Raw genomic sequence first — 25,909 nt, 5'->3', positions numbered from 1 at the left:
GAATAGTTAGGAGGTTAATTACACGCTTTCTACCTTATCTTAAACATAATTTATGTTTTTTTTTTTTTTTAAATTATTATGTTGGAAAAAAATTTATTATTATTATTATTATTATTATTATTATTATTATTATTATTATTTTATTTCACGGTTCATCGAGTAAATTAATTATTTTTTAGTTTTTTTTACTTTGAGTAATTAAAACGAAGTCAAGAAAAAAAAAAAAAATGTCGGTCGGCGAAAAGAATTCGAATATCAGCGTTTTATCACGTGATTTACTTTTTCTCTCTCTCTCTCTCCAGCAGGCATAACGGAATTTTAATAGCAAAATATCCACGTGACCGGTGTTCCAGAATTATGACGACATCCGCTCCAGGTTTTTTTTTTTGCTGTGATTTATTATTGAAAAGGAATAAAATTATTAAATGTCTAAATCTGGACAATAACTTCCGGGTTAATATTTAATCGTTTCCGATACGATTTCCGGTTTTCCCCCACGCTAATAATAATAATAGTTTTAAACGATGATTTTGTATTGTTTTGTTTCTTTTCTAAAAAAAAAAAAAACTTCTTTTCACGATTTTTTTTTACTGCTCTCTCTCTCTCTCTCTCTAAGAAATAAAATAATTTTTTTATTGCGTTTTTTTTTTTTTTGGAATTCCAAAAAAGTGAAGAAAAAAAAATGAAACCTAAGTTAAAAATAGAAGATTTTTTTTTTTTATTGCTTCAATGATGGTGAACAATTTAAAAGATTCGAGTTTTTTTTTTTTCTGTTAATTTGGCAACGGATTTTTTTTTTTATGTTTCGGTTTTTTTTTTTTTTTTTTAATGGCGGTTCGTTTAATTCCCTAAAAAAAAAAAAAATAATATTTCCGTAGAAAAAATAAGTCATAGAGGAAGATAAACAAATTTATCAATCGTGTGTTTCCTTTGTTGTAACTTATTCATTTAAAATTTGTTTACTCTATGATTTTCCGATGCTTTTGTTTAACAAGGCTGTGATTTGGCGCGTAAAATTTTTTAAAATCGTTACGTAAATCGTTTTTAATGAAATATTTTAATCATAAAATTTTAGCGTTAGGAAAAACTTAATTAATGATTTCGTACCTGTACAAACTCGTATTAAATGTGGAAAATGTTATAAAAGAAAATTAGAAAAAACAAAATGTCGGACGTAGTAGAAAACGACACAAGGTCGTAACGTTTATTAAAACTTATTAATTGTCGTTTGTAAATGTTCGACATTTTTTTTTCGTATCTATTTATTGATTTTTTCTCACGTCTTATGTAAAATTTTAATTTTTTTTTTTTTTGGAAATAAATACATTAAAAATCCAAGATGGTTGTTAAATCGTTAAAAAAGGGAAATTATTATTTGTTGTTGTTTCAGGTTGCGGTTGTTATGCCTTAGGATCTGACCACACGACTTGCGATGTTGTTACCGGACAATGCAAATGCAAATCGAATGTTACTGGAAGAGCATGCGATCAATGTTTGGTAATTATCGTTTATAGTACTCCAAAATAAAGATGGCGGCGAGGGTTATTAAAGAGTTTTTGTAAAATTTTCAGAGTCGTCATTGGGGACTCACTTCCGGTCATGGTTGTCGACCTTGCGATTGCAACGTAATCGGTTCTATTTCTCCATCATGCGATGTCGAAACGGGACAATGTACGTGCAAACCTGGAATCGGTGGATTAAAATGCGATTCGTGTTTACCCAATCATTACGGATTTTCAATAAACGGTTGTTTAGAATGTCAAGAATGTAAGGTTCCGGGTCACGTTTGCGATTTGGAAACGGGAAGATGCGTTTGTCCTCCCTACACGCAAGGAGTACACTGTCAAACGTGCGTGTCGAATTCGTGGGGACACAAAGGAATCAAAGGATGCACTCCTTGTTATTGCGATTCGGGGGGTTCGGAAAAAAGTCAATGCGATTTTTACACGGGAGAATGTTTGTGTCGTAAAGGATTTCGGGGAAGTCGTTGCGATTCTTGCGATCACGGTTTTTATAATTTTCCATTTTGCAAATCGTGCGAGTGTGATTTTGCCGGTACGAAATCCGAAACGTGCGACCCAATAACGAAAAGATGCGAGTGCGACGACGATGGCGGCAAGTGTCAATGCAAGGCGAACGTCATTGGTCAAAAATGCGATTCGTGTAAAAACGGTACGTTCGGAATACAGGAAGATAATCCGAACGGTTGCACTGCTTGTTTTTGCTTCGGGCGAACCGCATCATGCACTCAATCCGGACTTCACTGGAGTCAAATTCGAGCCGGACGTTCGAGAACGGTTAAAATCGAATACGATCCAAGTTCGCCATTTAAAAATTCATTACCCATCGATTCACAACAAATATGTTACATAAACGTAAGTATTCGTAACACCTGCCATTTGAAAATCTCGTGCAACAAACAAACAATTTTCTTTCATTTAAATCTGGTGGTTTACCTTTTTTAATAAATTACACACTACGTAATTATTCATTTTTGTCATTATTATCATTATCATTATCATTATTATTACCATTACGCCGCAAATGGAATTCATTTTAAATTTTATACAAATGATTAATGATAATATTTCTATTCGAACCTTGTTCGTACAAATGTTCTTTGTCATCATTTTTTTTCCTTCTTTCTATCGTTTGTTCGTTTGTTCGTTCGTTCGTTTGTTTGTTTGTTTGTACGAAAATCTTTTTGCCAGAATTTAAATTATACAATTAAGAAAAATATTTTAACACGAAATAACTTTTAACTCGACATTTTTCTTTTCTCTCTCGAAATTCGATATTATAAATCGTGTAGAGTGTGTGAGAGAGAGAGAGAGAGAGAGAGAGAAAATTTATTTATAATCTTTTTATTAATGTGATTGGTAACGAAAGAAAGAGAGAGAGAGAGAGATGAAAACATTATTTTTACAACACAATTTATATAAAAAATTGATTTACAGCTTGCATTTCCTGGAGGAGAAGAAGTGACCATCAACGGTGGATTAAATGTAACAAATAATCTTCGAACCATTCCAGGTGATACGGAAGATGTTAAAATAGGAATCAGTTATTTAATAGATACTCCAGTTTACTGGAAACTTCCTAAACAATTTTTAGGCGACAAGGTAAATTTTTTCTCTTATACAGACCAGTTTAATTGCAAAATAAATATAAAAAAAAAGTATGTCCGTCAATTTTATTTTGTGAGATTCCAAAAAAAAAAAGGTCGTGAGAGAGAGAGAGAGAGAGAGAGAGAGAGAGAGAGAGAGATGGAAACAATTCCAGTAACATGTTTTTTTTTTTTATAATAATAATAAAATTACAGTCAAAAGATTTAAATTTTTTTATTTTTTATTTTTTTAGGTTCTTTCCTACGGAGGTTATTTAAAATTTCACGTGGAAACAGAAGGCGGTAACACGTTGTTTCCTCCGAGTGTTTTATCAACGTATCCGCTCGTACAGCTTCAGGGAAATAGTAAAATTGTTTTGCAACATTTCCCTTTATTGCCTAATAAATTCGGGCATTACGAAGTCAGGTTCGTGTACCTTTTTTTTTTTTTATTATCATCATCATCATCATCGTCGTTCTCATTATCGAAAGATTATAATGCAAATGAATCGAAAAATGATGATGATGATGATGAGGATAATAAAGAAAATTTAATCCTGAATTTTTCTTTACAACGTTTTATATATTTAAATTATATAATCATTATTATTATTATTATTATTATTATTACTTATAGATTACACGAATCCCTTTGGCAAGATAAATATCATCCGGAAAAAAAAGTATCCAGAGAAATTCTCATGGTCGCACTGCAAAATATTCAACACGTATTAATCCGTGCATCGGAATCTGCGGATTTCAGGAAGGCGGTGTAAGTTTGAATTTTATTATTATTATTATTTGGGGATTTCGGGGATTTCGGGGATTAAGGATACGGTGATAATGGTATCGGAGGAGGGTGGGTTTGTTAATTAATTACTTTATTATGGTGGAATTAATATTAATAATAATAATTACGTAACGATTTAATAAAGCGGTCGTGGTTATAGAAAAGGTTAGTGGTTATAACCGTGACTAAAAAAATTTTCTTTTTTTAGATTAAAAGATGTTAGTTTGGATACGGCTGCCGCATCAAATGGATTGGCACTTGCCGGAGGTGTTGAACTTTGTGAATGTCCTCCGGAATACAATTCGACTTCTTGTCAAGATCCGAGCATAGGTTTTTACAGGTGGTACGATAAAGAAGTTAACACGGCAACCATTTTGATACAATTAGTCGGAGAAGCGAGACCCTGCGAATGCAATAACAGGTCGGATACCTGCGATATAGAAACCGGTTTTTGCCTGGTGAGAAAATTAAATAAGTTCGTCGATTACGAATTTACTAAAAAATAATAATAATAATAATTTTTTTTCTCTCCGAAGAATTGTTCGGATAATACCGGCGGACCGGATTGCGAACGTTGCGGACAAGGTTTTTACGGTGATCCTTTTTACGGTCCTTGTTTGAGTTGTCCCTGTCCCGAACCCGATAGGAATTTTGCGGATAGTTGTCACGTGATCGCGGGAAGAGAACCCATATGTAATTGCAAACCTGGTTACAGTGGAAAATTTTGCGACAGGTACGAACGCAATTCCTAAAAAATCACGTTATTATTATCATCATTTAAAATTTTTCATTAACGAAATGTGGATATTTTCAAGATGTGCCTACGGATGGTTTGGGTATCCGGAACGAACCGGAGGATTTTGTCAACCTTGCGAGTGTAATATCTACGGATCGGTGAGCGATGAATGCGATGAAAAAACAGGACAGTGTAATTGTAGGCCAGGTATCGAAGGAAGAGATTGTACCGTGTGTCCGACGGAAATGGTACTGACGCCAAAAGGATGTTCCGGTAACTAAACGGAAATTGTCTCACCCCCCACCCCCATCCCCTCGCATCACGTTTAAGTAAATTTCTTTTTTTTAAACAGTTTGCGAAGACGATTGTTCCGGTCTGTTGATAAAAGATTTTAAAAATTTAACGAAAAATTTAAACGACAGAGTAAGGCACGACATAAAAAATTTACAACCTCCCTGGGGAACGTTGAAAAAACTAGAAAAAAAATTAAATAACGTTAAAAACGATGTACGGGAATGGCGAAACACGATTCGGGATATAGATAACATAATTGAAAGCAACATTTCCGGTAATTTAAAAACAAAATCAAAACATTTAATATTAAAGGTAATTAATTTTAATAACTTTTCCCTCTCCCCCCCCCTCTCTCTCTCTCTCTCTCTCTAAAAATGGTTTTTCGTTTTTCGCAAGGCACATTCGATCGACGGCAAAGCGACGGCGGCAAAAAGCGAAGCATCATTCGCTAGAAAAGAATCCGATTTATTATTAAAAAGGATAAAAGATTTAAGAGAAGACGTGGAAAACACGATCGATAATTTAAAACATTACACACGTGGAAGAGATGATAACGTTATCAATGACGATACGACGGCATTGAAAGAAGGGAATCGTTTGCTCGAAAGTATAAAAAAAAGTCGTTTGCCGTCGAAAAAACAAACGTTCGAACGGATATTAGACACGTGCACGGGTGTTTTAAATACAACGATGCACATGACGGAAAGATATCCGGAAATGTGGGAAATGAAAGAAAATATGAAATTATTAAATGAAAAACTCGAAGATTTGGAAAAATATTTGGGGAAAATCGGGGAAACAACGCGAAAGGTAAGTATTTAAATCGATTCGGTGTGACGTGGCACGAGACGATAGATCCCAAATTGTGTCTCCTCCTTTTTTTTCCCAGGTTTTTAAATACTCGGGGGAAAATCATCACAAGATAAAACATTTGAATAAAAAATTAATTCACGCGAGTAAAGATTTGGAAGAGGAAGTCGAGGACGTGCAAAAAAAATCGGAAAATATTTTATTCGATGCGGATTCACGTCTCACGGAAATCCACGAAATGATAAAAAATTTAACACGAACATTGCCGAAGTTGAAAAATTTAACGGAAGTATTGAAAACTAAAGAAGGGATATTGAAAAATTTAAATCCGCTTTACGCGACGAAATACGTTAAACCCGCACAAAATCACGCGGAAAATCTTATGACGAAAGCACTGGAATTAAAAGAGTAAAAAAGATTTTTATAAGTGAAACGGCAACGAGACGAAATCCGAAAATACAACATTATTATTATTATTATTATTTTAGATTGTTTAACGCGACTACGAAAGACACGAGTTCGGCATTAACGGCTAGCAAAAGATACGAAGATATAATAAAAGATTTAGAAGCGGCAAAAAAAGCAGCAAAAGAAGCCGTCAATTCCGAATTGATGTACAAGGTAACAAACAAACAAACAAACAAACGTTTGTTTGTTTGTTTGTTCGTTTCAATTATAACGATTAACGCTTTTTATTAAATTTAGATATTTCCACGTGAATTCGACGAATCCATATTGAAAAGATCAGACATATTGAAAATATTATCGACACGTTTGAAAAACACCGGAAGTCGTCAAGGTGAAAAAAATATAAATTTAAAAACTCAACTGGAACGTGAAAAAGAAATTGTTAAAATGGTTGAAGATATAATTAGACAAACTGGAATATCCGATAATAAATTATCCGATGAATTAAATAATTTGGAAAATAATTCCAGTAAGATTTTAGAATTTCAATTTTTTCCAGAATTTCCGTTTCCGTTTTAATATCAGTTTTTTTTTTTTTTTTTTTTTTTACGTTTAAGGTACGGTGGAATCCATATTGGAAAACGTTAAAAAATTAAATGATAAACTTAATGAATCCGTGGAAATGATGGCGGCGAAAAAATTATTGATAAACGATTTGAAAAATAAAATGTCGAACCTGGATGAAAAATTAAATGCGAACAATGTGGAAAATTCTAAAAAACAAAGTCCGCCATCTTTTTTTTTTTTTTTAATACTAAACTTCCGTCGGAAATGTTAATAATAATTAATTTTTTTTTTTTTTTTTTTTTGTTGTTTTAGTCGAGGATAGTTTAAAAATAAATCGTAAAATTTTTGAATTGTTAAAAGACGTGAATAAAACAAACGAAGAGAATAAAATGAGAAAATTCAAAATGTCGGATTTGACAAACGGTTTGGGAAAATTAAAAAATAAAATAACGGAAGCTAAACACGCAGCGGAAAGCGTGAGTGTAAAAATTTTCCTCGTTTGTTTTTAACGGTATTTTATTTAATTGTCATCACGTGATTTTTTTTAGATTCGTTTGTCTTTGTCGAGTAATTCTACGAAAGGTTGCGTGAGATCGTATAAAATTTCCGGTTTACAACCGACGACAACCAATCGTTTGGTTGTTGCATTAACCGTCGATCCCATACAATCCAACAGGATGATTTTCTTTTTACCCAGCATGACGACGGTGAGTGTTTAATATTTTTTCAAAAATTCCGAAATTGTGATTAAAAAAAATTTTAAATGCCTTTTTCCAGTCTGATTTCATGGCGCTGGAAATAGTTGATGGAAATATAAGATTCGTTTGGGATAACGGCGGTGGACCTGGAATCATATCGAAAAGTCTTTTACACGGTGTTAAAAAAAAAGGACCGAAATGGTTTAAAATAATCGTCGAAAGGTGCGATAATCAATCAATTTTTTTTTGTCAAGTTGTCGCTCTGACTCGTGCGTCAATTGTTTCCGTTTTTTTTTTTTTTTACAGGGTTAGCCACACTGCAAAATTATGGCTTCACACGGAAGAATCCACGAGCGTGAAACCCGTGACGAATTCGTCGAATCCAAATTTCGGAAGGTTGGACGTGAGTTCGAACGATGAAATTTGGATCGGGGGGTTACCACAAAATTACGATAGGCCCCCCGAAATATTATCACTCCAACAGGGTCTTCCAGGATGTTTGCATTCGTTGAATTTGGACGATAGACCGATCGGTCTATGGAATTATTACACGGATTATTCCAACAGTTGTTCGGCATGCGAAAAAGGGTAAGTAGGAAAACATTTTTAAAATGAAAACTCGACGGGTATTATTATCATCATCATCATCTTCTGTCGCAGAATCGATAGCGTCGTTGACGGTTCGATATATTATTTTAACGGAAAAGGATATTCACTTTTGAAACACGCGCCAAAAGCGATTTACAACAGGTATCAATTTAGCGTCGCTCTCAAATTTAAAACCTACGATGATAATTCCATATTGTTTTTAGCCGTGAGTGCAGATAAGGTAATTTTACCCCTCGCCCCCCGCCCCCTTGCCCCCCATTTTATTTTATTACTCGAGTGACGTCACGTCGTTAATTTTTAAAACAGTCTCGATACGCGTCGTTAACACTCAGAGATGGAAGAGTCGTTTTTCAAATCGGTTACGGTGGCGAATCGCAATTGGAAATGAGCAGCACGAAAAAATTCAACGATGGTAATTGGACGACGGTGGAAGCGAGTAGAAATTTCGACAGGAGAAGAATCATAGAAAAAGGTTCGAGTGCCCCCTTTTTTTTTTCATAATCTCCTACCACGAAAATAATCCGAGGATGATGTCATTTTTGTTTGTTTCCGCGCAGGACTTTTAAAAGTCGAAGATGAAATGAAAGAAGCAGCACCCCCGACTCCTCCGATGCAATCCCAAATTCCCGAATTGGCAACAGCTGATTATTTAGTCGGGGGTTTCCCACCCGGTTACGATTTCGGTTTTCTTAACCTTCGTTTACCTCAACCTTTTTTAGGATGCATGTCGGATGTTTTTATAGAAAAAGATATTTATAATTTGCTCAAGGGTAAAACAAACGGTGTTGAAACTTCTTGTGCTGATAAGGTATTTAAAATCCTTTTTGAATTTATTATTATTATCATCATCATCATTATTCTCACAGACGGGAAATGGTTTTTGTTTATTTGTTCGAAGGTATTAAAAACTTCGGGTTTTCACGGTAAAGGTTATTTAAAATTAGAAGCGACGCGTTTGAAAAAGGATTCCTCGTTCGGACTTGCTTTGCGTACCTTTCAACCCAACGCCATCGTACTTCTAGCAAATGGTATCATACAAAAAATAACAGCAGACGACGGTAAAAATTACGAAAACGAAATAATATCAAACGATGTTGAAACGGGAAAATCGTTGGGAGAAGAAAGAAAACGTGAAAGTTATTATTCGGTATCGTTGGTAGAGGGTAGAGCGGAAGTGAGAATAAACGCGGGAACCGGAGTCATAACTTTAGTGTCGCAAAAACTTTGCAACGATGGAAGATTTCATTCGATAAGAGTCGTTAAAATGGGTAGAAAACTCGAACTTAGAGTCGATGACGAATTACAATCGTCTTCTGCTTTACCAGAGGGTGCGATAACGGTCAAAGCAAAAGATTTATATTTGGGTGGACTTCCGGAAAAAATTGACGGTTCGATATACGTATCGGACACGACACCTTTCGTCGGAACGATCAAAGATTTGCTTTTTAACAACGCGTAAGAAAAAAAATTTTTTTTTTCGTACCTGAAAACAACAACAAAATCGATGAGATCGAATTAATTTCCTTTTTTTTTTTTTTAAAGTTTGCACTCGTTCGATAAACCGTTATTTGCAAAAGGAGTCGATATCGGAAGATTGGGACCGGAAAACGTCGATAACATGACTTTTCCGGAAATGACAAAGTTACCACCGCAAAATCATTATCAATGTTATAGATCTCGTAAATACGCATTGGATCCGAGGGGAGCCAAATTGGGAGATTCTTTAAATTCTTATATTCAATTACACATGAGGAGACGTGGAATTTTCCAGAAAAATTTCACAATTCAAATCGATTTGAGAACATTTCATCCGAACGGTTTATTATTTTTCGTACCGGTAAATATCCTAATTGTCTCCTCATTTTAATTAAAAAAAAAAAACGTCACGGGAAAATTTTTTTGTTTATTTATTTTCCAGGGATCCAACAAAGGCGGAAAACAAAAACATTTTCTTTTATCCCTGTTTAAAAATGGACATTTTCAAATCGTCGTGAAAGCTAAAAAAAAATTAGAAATTTTATCGGAATCGAAAATGAATAACGGAACGTGGCAAACGGTGAGTGATTGAAATTTTCATTGACCCCCCACGAAAAACAAAATTATTATTATTATTATTAATAATTTTTCCCAGGTTTTATTAAAACGAATCGATAAAAAATTAAACGTTTTAATTAACAAATCCGAACAAATGAAATTAAAACTTCCGAAAAGGTTAAATTTGGATCATTCGATATTCATCGGTGGAACGTCCGAACACGGTCCCGTGGATTCATTCGTAATTATCATTATTATTATTATTATTTAAATTAATTTTAATATGATAAATGAGGATTTTAATTTCTGTTTTTCGTTTGTCGAAGGTTTCGAAACAACCGGGATTCACGGGATGCGTTAAAAATTTTAAAATAAATAATCAAACGGAAGATTTAATTGGTGAAAATTCACTTCATCAAGGAGTCGGTCAATGTTTTCCCAACGTTGAAAAAGGATCCTATTATTCGGGTGACGCCTTTATAGCGTACGGTGAGTGAGTGTGAAGGTTTTGAAACTGTTTCAGAAACATTCACCGATAGACTTACCCCTTCCATTTATGCTTACGTCATTCTTTTGTTTTTGGCGGGCTCACTCGCACAAACGTTTTCTCGGCATTAACCGTTTCGCGTTTTGTTTTCATTGTTTTTATTTATTTTTAGCGGGAAAAAATTTGACCTTGGAATCGTTAATATCGATTGAAATTGAATTTCGCACGTCGGAAATGAGCGGGATATTGATAAGTTTTTCAGATTTTACTGATCAACCCGCCGTTTCTTTGGAAATAAATAACGGAAAGGTTTGTTCTGTCATTTTTTAAAATTATAATTTAAATAAAATAGAATAAAAAATTAAAAAAAAAGGTTTACGATGATGATGATGATGATGATGGTATTCGTACAGGTTATATTTTCCGTTGTCGACGCGTCGTCGACCGTTAAATTCAAATTAGTACACGAATTCATGTCGGAATACGTTGTTTGCGATAACAAATGGCACAGGATACACACAATGTTGGAAAACGATCAACTCACAATGAGAATCGATCAAACGGATGTTAAATATAATTTCACTCGTGACGAATACGATTGTTTAAACGTACCGATAACGACAACGGCTCCAGTGTACATAGGAGGCCTTCCAGAAAGATTAACGTCGAGTGGGAAACCCCTCCTGGAAACGAGAGATAATTTTAAAGGATGCATGAGAAATGTCGTCATTGGTGATAAGACAATAGATTTTACACATGTTAAAATTCGTCATAACGTTTTGATCGGTTCTTGTCCAGCAAATAATAATCATTACAAATAATAATTAGGTATTATTATTATTATTATTATCAAATGCAGGTAATTAACTCTTTTTTTTTTTCTCTCTCGATTGTTTTTAATTTATTTTTTTTTATACTGAAATCGTGTTGTTACCAAGTTTTAAATTATATTTTTAATAATATATATATATATATATGTGTATGTAATTCTAAGGTCTCTGTTTGCTATAAAGAATTGGAAACTGGAAAATTCCATAATTAAATGATTATCATTATCATTAATTAATAAACGATGGAATAATAAAAAAAACTTTAACACATTTATGTGATAAAATAAACAATCGACTCACTACTAGCCATATTTTCATTTTCATTTTTTTGTTGTTCTAATTGTAGTTACACTTTTTAAATGAAAAAAAAAAAAAAAAAAAAAACACATCACTGCCATTAATTATAAGTAAATTATTATTATTATTATTAATATTTTTAATGTTATAAATGTACCTTCGAAAGAAAGAAAAGTTTTTTTTAGGTTTAGTAATATTGTATGTAGAGAATTTGAATTAGCAATGAAAAGTGAATTCAATAATAATATGTATTTATTATTATTATTATTATTGTTGTTGTCGTGTGAATTGTACTTAGAACCTAACTGATTTTTATATAATTATTTATTAATAAAACATATACATTATTTTAAGTAAAAAATTTTACCTTTTTCTTCTGTTTGTTTGTTTGTTTATCGAGTTTGTTTAATCGATTGAGTTTTTCAGTTCTCGTCTTTTGTGCACTTTATAACTTTTTACCATTTTCATAATCAAAGCAAGAGATAATTACCAATTTATATATTTTTCTTTTTATTCCACTTTAAACTCCATGATTGAAATAAAAACATATTATTATTATTATCATTTTAAACAAAATTTTATTGCTTTCTCAAGTTTTATCTTTTTGGAGAGAGAGTTTTTTATGAAGATGAATTATTATTAACATTCAGTTTAAAATGAAAATGTAAGTAAATAAAACTTTAGGTAAGCTTTTTAATAATGACATCAATTGGGTTTAGTTCGTGAATCAGAAAACCAATAATAATTATCATCATCATTAATAACAATAATTAATAAATATCATTTTTTATTTAATATTATTAAGATAAGAATATATGGCGAACGTTAATTATAATTGATAATTATATAAAATAAATAATTATTGGAAAAATAATGAATGGCACAAATTAGCACAATATGAAATTGGTTAAATTTTATTAATATCATAAATTAAAATAACTTTATTAATTATAACGAAATATTTTTATTCTAATAATAATAAATAATTCACTTTCTATTTATTCATTTGAAAATAAATTTTTTTTTTTTTTTTTAATTCAAACTTGACATTGACAACGTTAATGTATTCAGTTTCCGTAGGGGGAAAAAAATTAATTTCATTTAAATTGATTTTATTTAATTAATTATTAATAAAAAATTATTTTAATTATTTATTAATTAAAATAATAATCAAATTTTCGTTTGATAAATATTTACTTTGGATTTTGTCGTCATTTCAAACACTGCAACGACTAACGGTTTCAAAAAATGACGCCGCCATTTTGTTTTTACTCGTTATATTATTTCAGTGAGGCTAGGAGACAGACACACACACACATATATATATATTTTTTTTTTTAACATCATAAAAGTACTTCTTAAAGAAGTTTTATTGTATTTATATTTTATTATATATTTATTATGTCTAGGTATAAAATAATTAGGCTTTGATATTTGAATTTATGGAAACAGAAACATAATTGTTCTGTTATTAGTGACTATTATAACATTCATTTACAACGTAAGTGGATTTTTTTTTTTTTTTTTTTTTTTTGCGCTCTCATTTTCGGGTCGCGTTTCATTCCGTGCATTTCTACATTAGTAATAAATATTTTATTTTATTATTATTAATAATTATTTTAACGTGTGATCGTATGAAAAAAAAATAAATAAATAATGTTATTAAATTTAATTATGGCGTAACATCAAATTTCGGTCGTATCATGTCATTCATTTCAATCGTAATCTTCTTAGAGTGTAGGCTTCAATGCACGCTTATTTAAAATTTGATTTGAATTTTTTTTTTTTTTTGTGTTTTTGATTAATAAATTATACATAATCGATAACTTTAATTAAAAGAAAAGCATAAGCATTTAAAAATAAAATAAAATAATTTAATTTTACAGAATGACAGAGGATTTAGATGTAGAAGCCATGCTGGAAGCGCCTTTTCAAAAGCATAAGGAGGTGGGTATTTAATCTTTTTTTTTCTCTTTTTTTTATTATTATTAACATTTACATAAATTTATTTAATTTTGCTTTTATTTTTATTTTTTTATTTTTTATTATTTTTTTTTTTGTATGTTTTTTTTTTTTTTTATATATATATATGTCTTGGGAATAATGTGTAGTTTATATCCTATCACAATCTATCTACAATCGTCCAAAAATTAATAAAAAAAAAAACAATTTAAAACCAAAATAATTATTTTTTTTTTTTAAAAAAATTTATTGCAAGAAAGGTACGTTAATTAAATTTAATTTTGTATCATGTAAGCCACTTTTTAAATTAATTATTTACACTTTATGAATTTTTTTTTGTGATGAATAATTATTTATTTATTTGTAAAGAAATTGAAAATGTGTAAATGATGCCTTTTCGGAATTGGGGGGTTTGTTTTTTTCTCTTATCGATAATTATTATTATTAATCAATCGATTTCTAATTTTTTTTTATCGAATGTGTTTTTAATAGAGAAACTATGAAACAGGTACACTCGAATAACATAAAAATTGTTTATTTAACAATTTCATGTTGTGTCGAATGTTTTGTAATGAGATAAAATAATAAACGATAAAATCGACTGTAACATCTTTTATTTAAAAAAATTGTGTTTTATTTTATTTTTATTTATTTTTTTTTGTTTAAAAATGTGAATTTATAAAAAAAGTTATGAAATGTTGCAGATGATTGTTGGTGAAATAAAAATTATCACAAAAAAAAAATTCTTAAAAAAAAGTACAAACAAACAAACAAACATGGACAATATGTGTATATGAGTTATTATTTATTTATAGGGGGTTAATTTGATTTTAAATTTTTACAAAAATAAATAAATAAAAAGTCATCCGAAAGTGACCAAACACACACACACTCACCGTTTACAAAAATTAAATATATATAAAATTTAAATAAAATATAAAAAAAAAGTAATAATAATAATAATAATAATTATTATAATAATTATTATGAACGAGCAAAGAGAAATTTTGAAAGAATGAACCGTTTAGAAATAAATAAAGAAGGTATGTCGTTTAAAAGTGGCAAAAGTTGTTATTTTTTTTTTAAAAAATAATAATAATAATAATAATAATTTTTTTTTGAAAAAAAAAAAAAGAAAAAAAAAATTTAATTTTGTGTGATATTAAAAATTCTGAAAAAATGCCCTTCTGTTGCTTAGGAACAATGAGATGAACACAGGAATGGCTGCTTGGTTACTGCACCTGAAGAAATTAACTATCAAGTTCCAAGACAGTCCATGGACTTCTACAGTACTGATTCATTCTGTCATCATATTATTAATTTCTATTATTATTATTATTTATTTATTTATTTATTTATTTATTTTCATTTTGCTTTTCCTAAATTTTCTTTACTATTACAATTTTTTTTTTTTTTTCTTTTTTTTTTTTTTTTTTTTTTTAAAATATCTAAGATGTATCCATTAATTAATTAATTAAATTGTTTAATATTTGTTTATTTAAACAATTTAATATGAGTTGTAAGTGGGAGGGGAGAAGGGGGGGGGGGAAGGGTGTGTATGGAAACAGAAATTAATGGATGCATCTTTGAAATAGGGAAGAAAAAAAGGAAAAAGGAAAAATTTTTATTTTCTAGGTATAAAAGTTGTGTCGCATTATGTTGTTATAAAAAAAACTGTTTGAGAGGTTTTTCTTTGTGAACCTCTTCAGGTACTCTTTACATTTATTTTTTTTTTTTTTTTTGTTTTTGTTTTTTTTTTTTTTTTTTTTTTTATAGGAATTTCTTTTGCAAAAAAAAAAATTTTTTTTCTTGCAACACCACCGACAGGTAATTGAAACGCAAGTTACTAAATAATTTCCCATTAAAACAATAATAATAATAATAATAATAATACTTATTATTATTATTATTAATACGATCGATGAAGAAGAATTACTAACTAAGGATTTTTTTTTCTTTCTTTTTCTCTCACTCTCACTCTTACTCTCTTTCTATTTGTCTATCTCTCTCTCTCTCTATCATTTTCTCGTGATTATCCGAATCGTATTGATGATGACGTTAATGGATTGGGTTGTTGTTAACGATGAGAAACGTTTCTTAAACTAAAAATTTTTTGTTGTGTGTGTGTGTGTGTGTGTGTGCACGTGTGTTTGCACGTGTGCGGGTGCGTGTGTATGTAGTCAATAGATAGAAAGACACGAAAAAGAAAATTATTAATTGATATTTATCGAGTCTTTCGAATTATCGATTAGGAAACGTTTCTCATTTTTTTACTACTATTATTATTATTATTATTTATTTATATATGATCCCAATACCTTATTAGGCCTGAGACATTTTTTTTTTTTTTTTTTTTTGTATAAATATTATATATGTATATATATATATATATATATGTGTGTGTGTAAAATGATTAAAAGTATAAATATAAAAATATATATATGTATATATATATATATAATATCTCTGGTTGTATAGAAGATTGAAAGACTGTCTCTCTTACAGAAGTTTAAAGCCTCTTGACGTGTCGACCTAGCGTAGCATTTCATAATATCGATATCATGTCGTGTTGAAACTAGGTAAGTTGGGTCGAGTCTTTCGCTCTCTCTCTCTCTCTCTCTCTTTTTCGTTCGTTCGATCGCTAGCTCGTTTGCTCGCTCGCTCTCTCTCTCTCTCTGTCTCACTCAATCACTGACTGACACTATATCCATCCATCCTCCAAAAAATGTGTGTGTAATAATGATGGGGTTGGCGGAGGACAAAAAAAAAAAAAAATGATCAATAATATTGATACACACGAAAAGAAAGAAAGAAAAAGAAATGATAATAATAATAATAATCACAGCAAAACGTTGAGGAGGAGGAGAAAAAAAAATTATTTATTTATTTACTTATTTATATACCCGGACATTATTATTATTATTTTTTTTTTTTTTTATTGTTTGGCCGCGTGTTATTATCATTATCATCGATATGAGAAAGTTTTTTTCTACTTTTTTTTTTATTTATTTATTTATTTTATTTATTTATTTATTATCATTATTATTACTACTACATGCCAAATGATAAAAAAAAAAAAAAAAAAATCCCAACAGCAACAACAACAACAACGACAACAAAAACTTTCAGGTTCGCCCTTGTAAAATCAAAAAAAAAAAAAAACCTTAAAATTATATTTATAAAACGTATACTAACATTTTTACGTCTTCCATTTTGTTTTTTTCGCTCTTCGTCACTACGGTGTGATTCTTCATGTGATTGCAATCCTCAATTTGGCTATTCGTAGGAACCCAATAAAACCGGAAAGGAATGTCAAAATGGAAAAGACAAAGAACGGCCTCGTGACAGGAGTAGAGATAGAGATAAAGACAGAGAAAAAAGGTTTGTTCGTTGGTTGATTTTTAATCTTTTCCTGTTGTTTTGATAAATTTTGTGATGATTAATGCTGATGCTGATGTTTTGTTTTTTTGCAGAAGCAAAAGAGACCGATCTCATTCAAGAGACCACGAAAAAAGAAGTAAGAGGGACAGGGATAAGCACGACAAAAGAAGTAGAAACAGGTATGGACTGAAAAATAAGGGAAATCATTTATTTATTTTAATTTTTATGTTATAACATATTTCTTTAATATGTAGTCGAAGTAGACACAGTCGGGATAAAGACAGGCACAGTAGTAGGGAAAGAGATAGGGATCGTCACAGTCGCGAAAGGGATCGTCACAGTAGTAGGGAAAGAGATAGGAATCGTCACAGCAGGGATCGGGATCGTTACAGCAAGGATAGAGATCGACGGAGCAGAGACAGGGATAGACACAGTCGGGAAAGGGATCGTTACAGCAGAGAAAGAGACAGGTACAGGAGTCGAAGGAGATCGATTTCGCCCAACAATTTAGCTCCACATTTGTTAAATAATGAATATGCTTATAAAAAATATGCTTCGTACAGGAAATCTCCAACTTTGTAAGTTTTATCATTATTATTATTATTATTATTATTATTTTGGTTTTTTTTTTTTGTGTGATTAAATTTTTTTCTTTTCTCTTTTTCTCTCTCTCTCTCTCTCTCTCCCCTGAAGTAGCAAATTACCAATCGATGACCTCACGCCAGAGGAAAGAGATCAAAGAACGGTTTTTTGCATGCAGTTGTCTCAAAGGATTCGTGGTAGGGATTTAGAAGAATTTTTCAGTTCGGTAGGAAAAGTTCGTGACGTCAAATTAATCACGTGTAACAAAACGAGGAGATTCAAAGGAATCGCCTACGTGGAATTTAAAGACCCGGAATCCGTTCCATTGGTAAATACGATCGGAAATGAAAAAAGAAAAAAGAAAATGGCGCGCGGAATTTTTTAAAAAAATAATTTTTCCTCCGTTTTTTTTTTTTTTTTAGGCTATGGGATTAACCGGTCAAAAACTTTTGGGGATTCCGATTTCAGTACAACCCACTCAAGCAGAAAAAAACAGGCAAGGAAATTCTACGGCACCCATGATGATGCCTTCAGACATGAGGGGACCCATGAGATTATACGTCGGATCCCTTCATTTTAACATAACCGAAGACATGTTGAGAGGCATATTCGAACCTTTTGGAAAAATCGATAGCATTCAATTAATTATGGATCCGGAAACGGGACGTTCGAAAGGATATGGTTTTATAACAGTGAGTTTTCTTTTTTTTTCTTCTGCTTCCGTTTCTGATTATTCCGTCGAATGATATAACATTGCGATTGAATCTGCCTTTCCCCTTGCAGTTCCACAGTGCCGACGATGCTAAAAAGGCTTTAGAACAATTAAACGGTTTCGAATTAGCCGGAAGACCAATGAAAGTCGGAAACGTTCAAGAAAGAACGGACAACATTGCTGGAACGTCCATACTCGACACGGATGAATTGGATAGATCGGGAATCGATTTAGGAGCCACCGGAAGGCTACAATTAATGTACAAATTAGCTGAAGGTATGGAAAAGTTATGTCGGAAAATTTTTTAATTTTCATTTTCCGAATGATATTTAAAAAAATTTGTTTTTTTTTTTTTTTTTTATGTGGGGGGCGGCGGGGATTTGTAATTGTTTTGATTGATAAGGAACAGGAATGCAAATCCCTCCAGCAGCGGCAACTGCCTTAAATTTAGCAAACGCTTTACCTCAAGCTGTTCAACCCGCACCTCCGATAGCGACACAATGTTTCATGTTAGCCAACATGTTCGATCCGGCCACGTGAGTACAAATACCCCCCGAAAGGGGATTTATTTACTCTTACAACGACTTTGACCTTTTATTGATTAATTAATTAATTAATTAAATTTATTGATCGACAGGGAAACGAATCCGACGTGGGACGTTGAAATCCGTGATGACGTAATCGAAGAGTGCAATAAACATGGCGGAGTTTTGCACGTTTACGTCGATAAAACATCGAACGGTAACGTGTACGTTAAATGTCCGACAATCGCGACGGCCGTCGCATCCGTTAATTCACTTCACGGTCGTTGGTTCGCCGGTAGAATAATAACAGCCGCTTATGTACCACTTTTAAATTACCACAGTCATTTTCCGGATGCATTGACGGCCATGCAACTCCTCATGCCGACGATCCCGAGAAAAACGTAAAAAAAAAAAAGGAAAAAAGGGAAAAGAAAAGGGGATTCGACGTTTAAATAAAATAAAATCGGGGGGGGGGGGGGAAAAGAGAAGTATAAAGAGAGGAAGAGAGACAGAGAGAGGGGAAGAGAGAGAGAGAGAAAGTGTTTATTTTAGCCGAGGCACACGTTTATATATATATAAAACAAAAACGAAAAACCGCCAAAAAAACATAATCCATAGAGTAAATAAAAAAAGAAAGGAAGAAAAACAAAAAAAAAAAAATTTTTATTTTTATTATTATTATTTTTTTTATTTTTATTTCCGTTTGTGAATTTAAAAGTTTAATTAATTTCAGTTTTTATCATTATTATTATTATTATTATTATTATTATTTTTTTTTTTTAAATAAGAAAAAAAAAAACAAATCAAAAGTCAAAAAATAATAAATAAATAAAGTTGATTGAATTTTTATCTTTTTTTTTTTTTTTTTTTTTTGTTTTATCAACGAATAAATTCAATCGAAATTTTAATAGAGATTAATAGATTAATAGATTATCCGGATTAGACGAGATTCCATGGATAAGCCGGAAGGGATAATTGTTGAGTCCTACTGGAAAAATATTAATCAAAGTGAGGTCTTATGTCGCTTACGGATTCGAAAGATACATCAGGTTCAACTTGAGGAAGGAGCTTGTGGTACGCAACACCTTTCCAGTCCGACCAAATGGATCCAGGTACATTTTGATGGAAAATCCAAGGTTCGTCGTCCAGTGGCAAGACTCTAAGAAAGGATTTCTTTCATGTCGCTGAAGAAGCAAATCGCAAGTAGAGGCGCGGCTCATGGGGTTGGCCATCGTTCGTAGGCGTGGAATTTAAACTTCCTACCGATTTTCCTATCCCATCTTGATTAAATGCTTATGTATCGTTGTATTGGAAATGTTAGTGTCATCCCCTACCTCGTACCGCACACTATATAGTACACTCTTCATAAGGTCCGCATCAGGTGGCCCCTGCGGTCTTCGTATTGCTAATCGAAATTACCGGTTCTAAACTTCTTAAACCAATTGCCGACGGTCTTTAATAGTCTTAGTAACACTCCCCTAAACGGTGCAAATCTCGTTTGTAATGTTCTTTGCTCTAGGCGTCTGCTAGAAGTGAGTCTTCAGTTAGGATGCTTCGGGAGAGCCCGAGGTTGACAGGTTGAGTATAAATTGGGGCTGGGAGTAGTGGCGTGCTCCTGTAATCCAGCTACTTGGAAGCCGGGTGCAGCGGATGTTTCTTAACAGACCTGTACCCAACCAATCCCCGGGGGTAAACGACGTGAACCCCGGCATTTGTTCTTTCAAAAAAAATAAGATCGGATGTCTGGTTTCATCGTCTCAGCAAGCGGAAGGACCGCGAGAAGATCCAATGCCGACTCCTCTCTCCAAATTTGCCGTCGGTAAGTACTTTTTCACTTCTTTTTAACAATTCTTGGGGGATCGGCGACCCCGGTCGATCCTTCGTCTATCTTTTCCAAATCAATCCCGTTTTATCATACGAGAGGATGCGATCAACTAAAACTTGCCTTTTAACTTTTACCCTTTACAAGTGCCGACGGAGAGTCTTTATCCTCCTCCCCGATCGCATCCTCAGGAACAGGCGTGTTTCCCGTCCATTTCCCCCCCCCGTGCGAAGGACCGGAGAACACTCCCGAAAGGGACTGCCGAACGTCCTGAGGGATGCGTTTTCGTCTCCGAGGTGACGACGGAACTGACACTAGGGCGAATCTCCTCCCAAACTAACGGTTAACTTTCTGGCTTACCGAAAAGGAATGACTGAAATGTAGGCTCTACCCCAATGAACGTCCCCGCCCCTCTTTATACAAGCCACGCTATTGCAACATGCTCAGAAGTTTTAGTGGTTACAGGTCCCCCAGTTAGGCTTTTCATTCCATACCGAGCCCCACACTCCCTCTTCGGAGGGTTTAGTGCGTAAATACGCATTTCTCCCGAGATATCACAAAAAAAAAAGATTGAGTAGAAATAGGATCACCGAATTCAGAGTCGTGGGAATTCAATTTCAGATCGTCCAAAACAAGACCAAACCTATACCTATCGAGTCAATGGAGATGCGCCACCCTTGTTCGTACTGGGTACTTGATTCAAATGTGAAAAAAAGACAGATAAACAAGATTTCCCAGATACTCGAAGACTACGCAGAAGAGGCAGATGGTAACAGATGGTCAGCATTGTCTCTAGAAGAACAAAAGAGGAAAACCGAGATCTTTGTCAGGTAAGACTCCCACCCTCGCGAGTGTGAACCTGATGGTTCTGACTCTAGAGGGGGGGGTTGAATTTGATTTTCAAACTAAAACTCTCGCAAACTCCCTCCTCCCCCCCGCCCCCCGGAAGATAAATTATCGTGACGGTCGGATTAATTAATTATTAAATTTAGAAAAAAAAAAAATTAAAATTAAAAATAATTTTGAAGGTGAATTAAAAATAGACGTCGCGACGCGGATTCCATTCCCAGAAGCGTTTAATAATAATAATAATAATAATAATAATAATAATAATGATAATAATCTTTTGCGTAAATGAAAAGGAAAAATAAAATAAAAACAATTTTTTATTTATTTAAAATATTTATTTATTGGAATCGGGGGAAAAAAAAAAAAAATATACAATTAATTCGTCACTTCATTTTTTTTATATAATATAAACGAATATAAACTCTCTTCTCTCTCTCTCTCTCTCTCTCTCTCTCAAACGCGTTCACCGGCCAAATTTTTCTTCCGTATATAAACGTAAAAAAATATTCGTGTACCGGGAATATAATAATAATAATAATAATAATTTAGATATCTGGGAATATATGACTCCTTTGGTAACTCTTTCGCGTAAACCCCTTTTTCGCATTGAAAAATTGCCAAAAAAAAAAAAAACGAACGAAAACAACGACGACGACAATTTTCATTTAAAAATAAATTTTCCGTAAGCTCGCGTCTCTTCAATGTTGAGTCCATTTTATTGATTTTAAATCGATTCCTTCTTGATACATTTCCCAAAGAGGACTAAAAAAAAAAAAAAATTTCAATCAATTAATTTTCAACTCGTTTTAATAATAAATAATTATCTTAACGGGGGGGGGGAGGAGGAGGGAGGTAGCGAGAGTGTACTACTGTAATACAACTACTCGAAGGGTAGATATTAAGGGATGTTTTGATTTGAGTTTCAGGGTCGGAGGATCTCGGACTGGATTTTCCACGTTGAAGGGGGGCGTCCCTAGTGGACGCCCCTCATCTTGGATACATCGGGGGAGCCAGAGGTTGCCACCAAGTTGAGAGTCGTGGGTTCAATTTCAGCTCGTTCAAAACAAGAAGAGACCTGTATCTACGAAAGGACACCGTTTCGAGGCATTGGATATGAAAAGAAGAGGTAAAACTGAACGCTTGAGATTCAAATAGGAAAAATGCGAGATGAGAAGTGAAAGGAAGTCAGAAGATAGGTTAACGGGATTCATCTCTCTCTCTCTCCCTCCTCCCTCCCTCTTCCCCCTTACTCAGCCACCCGCGCCCTCACTCGCGCTCTCACCCTCCTCGCGTCCTAACTCGCGCTCTCGCGTACCCTCTCGCGTACTCGCGTGCCCCCCCTCGCGTACTCTCTCGCGTATCCACTCGCGCTCTCGCGTGCCCTCTCGCGCTCTCGCGTACCCACTCGCGTCCTCACTCGCGCTCTCGCGTCCCCCCCCTCGCGCTCTCGGGTACGCTCTCGCGTGCCCCCCTCGCGTCCTAACTCGCGCTCTCGGGTACCCTCTCGCGTACCCCCTCGCGTACTCTCTCGCGTACCCTTTCGCGTCCTAACTCGCGCTCTCGCGTGCCCCCCCCTCGCGCTCTCGGGTACGCTCTCGCGTACCCCCTCGCGTACTCTCTCGCGTACCCTTTCGCGTCCTAACTCGCGCTCTCGCGTGCCCCCCTCGCGTCCTAACTCGCGCTCTCGGGTACCCTTTCGCGTCCTAACTCGCGCTCTCGCGTGCCCCCCCCTCGCGCTCTCGGGTACCCCTCGCGTACTCTCTCGCGCTCTCGGGTACCCTCTCGCGAACTCGCGTGCCCCCCCTCGCGTACTCTCTCGCGTATCCACTCGCGCTCTCGCGTGCCCGCATACCCACTCGCGCTCTCGCGTCCTCCCTCGCGTCCTAACTCGCGCTCTCGCGTGCCCCCCCCTCGCGCTCTCGGGTACGCTCTCGCGTGCCCCCCTCGCGTCCTAACTCGCGCTCTCGGGTACCCTCTCGCGTACCCCCTCGCGTACTCTCTCGCGTACCCTTTCGCGTCCTCACTCGCGCTCTCGCGTGCCCCCTCCTCGCGCTCTCGGGTACCCACTCGCGTACTCTCTCGCGCTCTAGGGTACCCCCTCGCGTACTCGCGCTCTCGGGTACCCTCTCGCGAACTCTCTCGCGCTCTCGCGTACTCTCTCGCGCTCTCGCGTACCCACTCGCGTACTCTCTCGCGCTCTAGGGTACCCCCTCGCGTACCCTCTCGCGAACTCTCTCGCGCTCTCGCGCACTCCCTCGCGTACTCGCGTATCCACTCGCGCTCTCGGGTACCCTCTCGCGAACTCGCGTGCCCCCTCGCGCTTTCGGGTACGCTCTCGCGTCCCCCCTCGCGCTCTCGCGTGCCCCCCCCTCGCGCTATGGGGTACGCTCTTGCGTACCCTCTCGCGTCCTAACTCGCGCTCTCGCGTGCCCCCCTCGCGCTTTCGGGTACTAACTCGCGCTCTCGCGTACCCCCTCGCGTACTCTTTCGCGCTTTCGGGTACTCTCTCGCGCTCTCGCGTACTCGCGTATCCCCTCTCGCGAACTCGAGTGCCCCCTCCTCGCACTTTCGGGTACCCACTCGCGTACCCTCTCGCGTCCTAACTCGCGCTCTCGCGTGCCCCCTCCTCGCGCTTTCGGGTACCCCCTCGCGTCTTAGCTCGCGCTCTCGCGTGCCCCCTCGCGTCTTAACTCGCGCTCTCGCGTGCCCCCCCTCGCGCTATGGGGTACGCTCTTGCGTACCCCCTCCCCGTCTAACTCGCGCTCTCGCGTACGCTCTCGCGTCCCCCCTCGCGCTCTCGCGTGCCCCCCCCTCGCGCTATGGGGTACGCTCTTGCGTACCCCCTCGCGTACTCTCTCGCGTACCCTTTCGCGTCCTAACTCGCGCTCTTGCGTACCCCCTCGCGTACTCTCTCGCGCTCTCGCGTGCCCCCCCTCGCGTACTCTCTCGCGTACCCTTTCGCGTCTTAACTCGCGCTCTCGCGTGCCCCCCTCGCGTCCCCCCTCGCGCTAGGGGGTACGCTCTCGCGTACCCCCTCGCGTCTTAACTCGCGCTCTCGCGTGCCCCCCCTCGCGCTATGGGGTACGCTCTTGCGTACCCCCTCGCGTACTCTCTCGCGCTCTCGCGTGCCCCCCCTCGCGTACTCTCTCGCGTGCCCCCCCTCGCGTCCTAACTCGCGCTCTCGCGTGCCCCCCCTCGCGTCCTAACTCGCGCTCTCGCGTGCCCCCCCTCGCGCTATGGGGTACGCTCTTGCGTACCCCCTCGCGTACTCTCTCGCGCTCTCGCGTGCCCCCCCTCGCGTACTCTCTCGCGCTCTCGCGTGCCCCCCCTCGCGTACTCTCTCGCGCTCTCGCGTGCCCCCCCTCGCGTACTCTCTCGCGTACCCTTTCGCGTCCTAACTCGCGCTCTCGCGTCCCCCCTCGCGCTTTCGGGTACCCCCTCGCGTCTTAGCTCGCGCTCTCGCGTGCCCCCTCGCGTCTTAACTCGCGCTCTCGCGTGCCCCCCCTCGCGCTATGGGGTACGCTCTTGCGTACCCCCTCGCGTACTCTCTCGCGTACCCTTTCGCGTCCTAACTCGCGCTCTCGCGTGCCCCCCCTCGCGTCCTAACTCGCGCTCTCGCGTACCCTTTCGCGTCCTAACTCGCGCTCTCGCGTACCCCCTCGCGTCTTAACTCGCGCTCTCGCGTGCCCCCCCTCGCGTACCCTTTCGCGTCCTAACTCGCGCTCTCGCGTGCCCCCCCTTGCGTACTCTCTCGCGCTCCTCTCTCATTCTCTCTTCTCTTACTCACTCACACACTCTTCTCTCATTCAATCTTTTCTCTCACTCACTCACACACTCTTCTCTCATTCAATCTCTTCTCTCAATCTTCACTATATGTATTCTATCAAACCTCATTTCTCTAAGCCTTTGAACGTGTTTGATGCATTTTTCAGCCGTGTAATCAACTTCTTCTATGGTCGTGAACCTTCCCAAACCGAATCGTATTGATGAATGTGCTAAATCTTCATCGGCTCCGATGGCTCTTAATACGTACGATGGTTCCAATGATGCTGACGTGCATGCTGAACCGCTGGACAAAGCAACGTCTTTCATCGCCATCAACAACGATTCACCTATAAATAAAAATGTTATGTATATTATTAATAAAATTTATATTAAACTCTCATTTTTGTATTTTTTTTATTTATCTTCCTTAACGATGAAGATGATAATAATAATAATAATGATTATTACTTACCTTCGACGTAAGCAAACGATAAATTGACACATCCTGGATAAGTTGAATTTGGATCGCCGTTTCTAACAACGCAGGGTAATTTCTCAGTTATTTTATCAATTAAACGTTTTGATAAAAATTCCATCCAGTCGTGATCGTACTGAAAACAAACAAAAAAACAAAAATTTAGTCTTT

The 25,909-nt window shown here is 36.2% G+C and overlaps 3 protein-coding genes across 3 annotated transcripts in view; 2 read left to right on the top strand and 1 right to left on the bottom strand.

Moving 5' to 3' along the window:
- Window positions 1-227: 227 nt before the first annotated feature.
- Phum_PHUM394240 (Laminin alpha-2 chain precursor, putative) lies at window positions 228-11,360 on the top strand (the record flags this gene model as incomplete). The annotated part of the gene is made up of 30 exons (XM_002428569.1): window positions 228-270; window positions 1,391-1,497; window positions 1,572-2,375; window positions 2,958-3,122; window positions 3,361-3,533; window positions 3,744-3,878; window positions 4,105-4,354; window positions 4,433-4,629; window positions 4,712-4,905; window positions 4,985-5,238; window positions 5,323-5,736; window positions 5,816-6,144; window positions 6,225-6,357; window positions 6,442-6,673; window positions 6,762-6,929; window positions 7,024-7,187; window positions 7,260-7,418; window positions 7,489-7,631; window positions 7,716-7,997; window positions 8,070-8,238; window positions 8,325-8,490; window positions 8,576-8,826; window positions 8,917-9,076; window positions 9,140-9,473; window positions 9,561-9,855; window positions 9,937-10,074; window positions 10,150-10,293; window positions 10,379-10,541; window positions 10,712-10,848; window positions 10,953-11,360. 30 exons carry the CDS (start codon window positions 228-230, stop codon window positions 11,358-11,360), a joined length of 6,711 nt encoding a protein of 2,236 aa, XP_002428614.1.
- Window positions 11,361-17,063: 5,703 nt separating this feature from the next.
- On the top strand, window positions 17,064-19,990 carry Phum_PHUM394230 (RNA-binding region-containing protein, putative; the record flags this gene model as incomplete). The annotated part of the gene is made up of 8 exons (XM_002428568.1): window positions 17,064-17,188; window positions 17,264-17,587; window positions 17,703-17,919; window positions 18,014-18,283; window positions 18,375-18,579; window positions 18,707-18,839; window positions 18,941-19,228; window positions 19,771-19,990. 8 exons carry the CDS (start codon window positions 17,064-17,066, stop codon window positions 19,988-19,990), a joined length of 1,782 nt encoding a protein of 593 aa, XP_002428613.1.
- A 2,206-nt stretch (window positions 19,991-22,196) lies between these two features.
- Window positions 22,197-25,909, bottom strand: part of Phum_PHUM394220 (cysteine desulfurylase, putative) — a gene marked incomplete at both ends in the record, with an annotated part of 6,044 nt that continues 2,331 nt past the window's right edge. The window contains 3 exons of the mRNA XM_002428567.1: window positions 22,197-22,260; window positions 25,388-25,610; window positions 25,736-25,874. Of these exons, the coding sequence (XP_002428612.1) occupies window positions 22,197-22,260; window positions 25,388-25,610; window positions 25,736-25,874 (426 nt within the window). The remainder of the gene's footprint in view (window positions 22,261-25,387; window positions 25,611-25,735; window positions 25,875-25,909) is intronic.

This window comes from Pediculus humanus, genomic scaffold (assembly GCF_000006295.1).
Source record: "Pediculus humanus corporis 1103172107888 genomic scaffold, whole genome shotgun sequence".
NCBI lineage: Eukaryota > Metazoa > Arthropoda > Insecta > Psocodea > Pediculidae > Pediculus > Pediculus humanus.
Note: the sequence above shows the minus strand (reverse complement) of the source record. Positions and strands in the feature narration are given on the sequence as shown.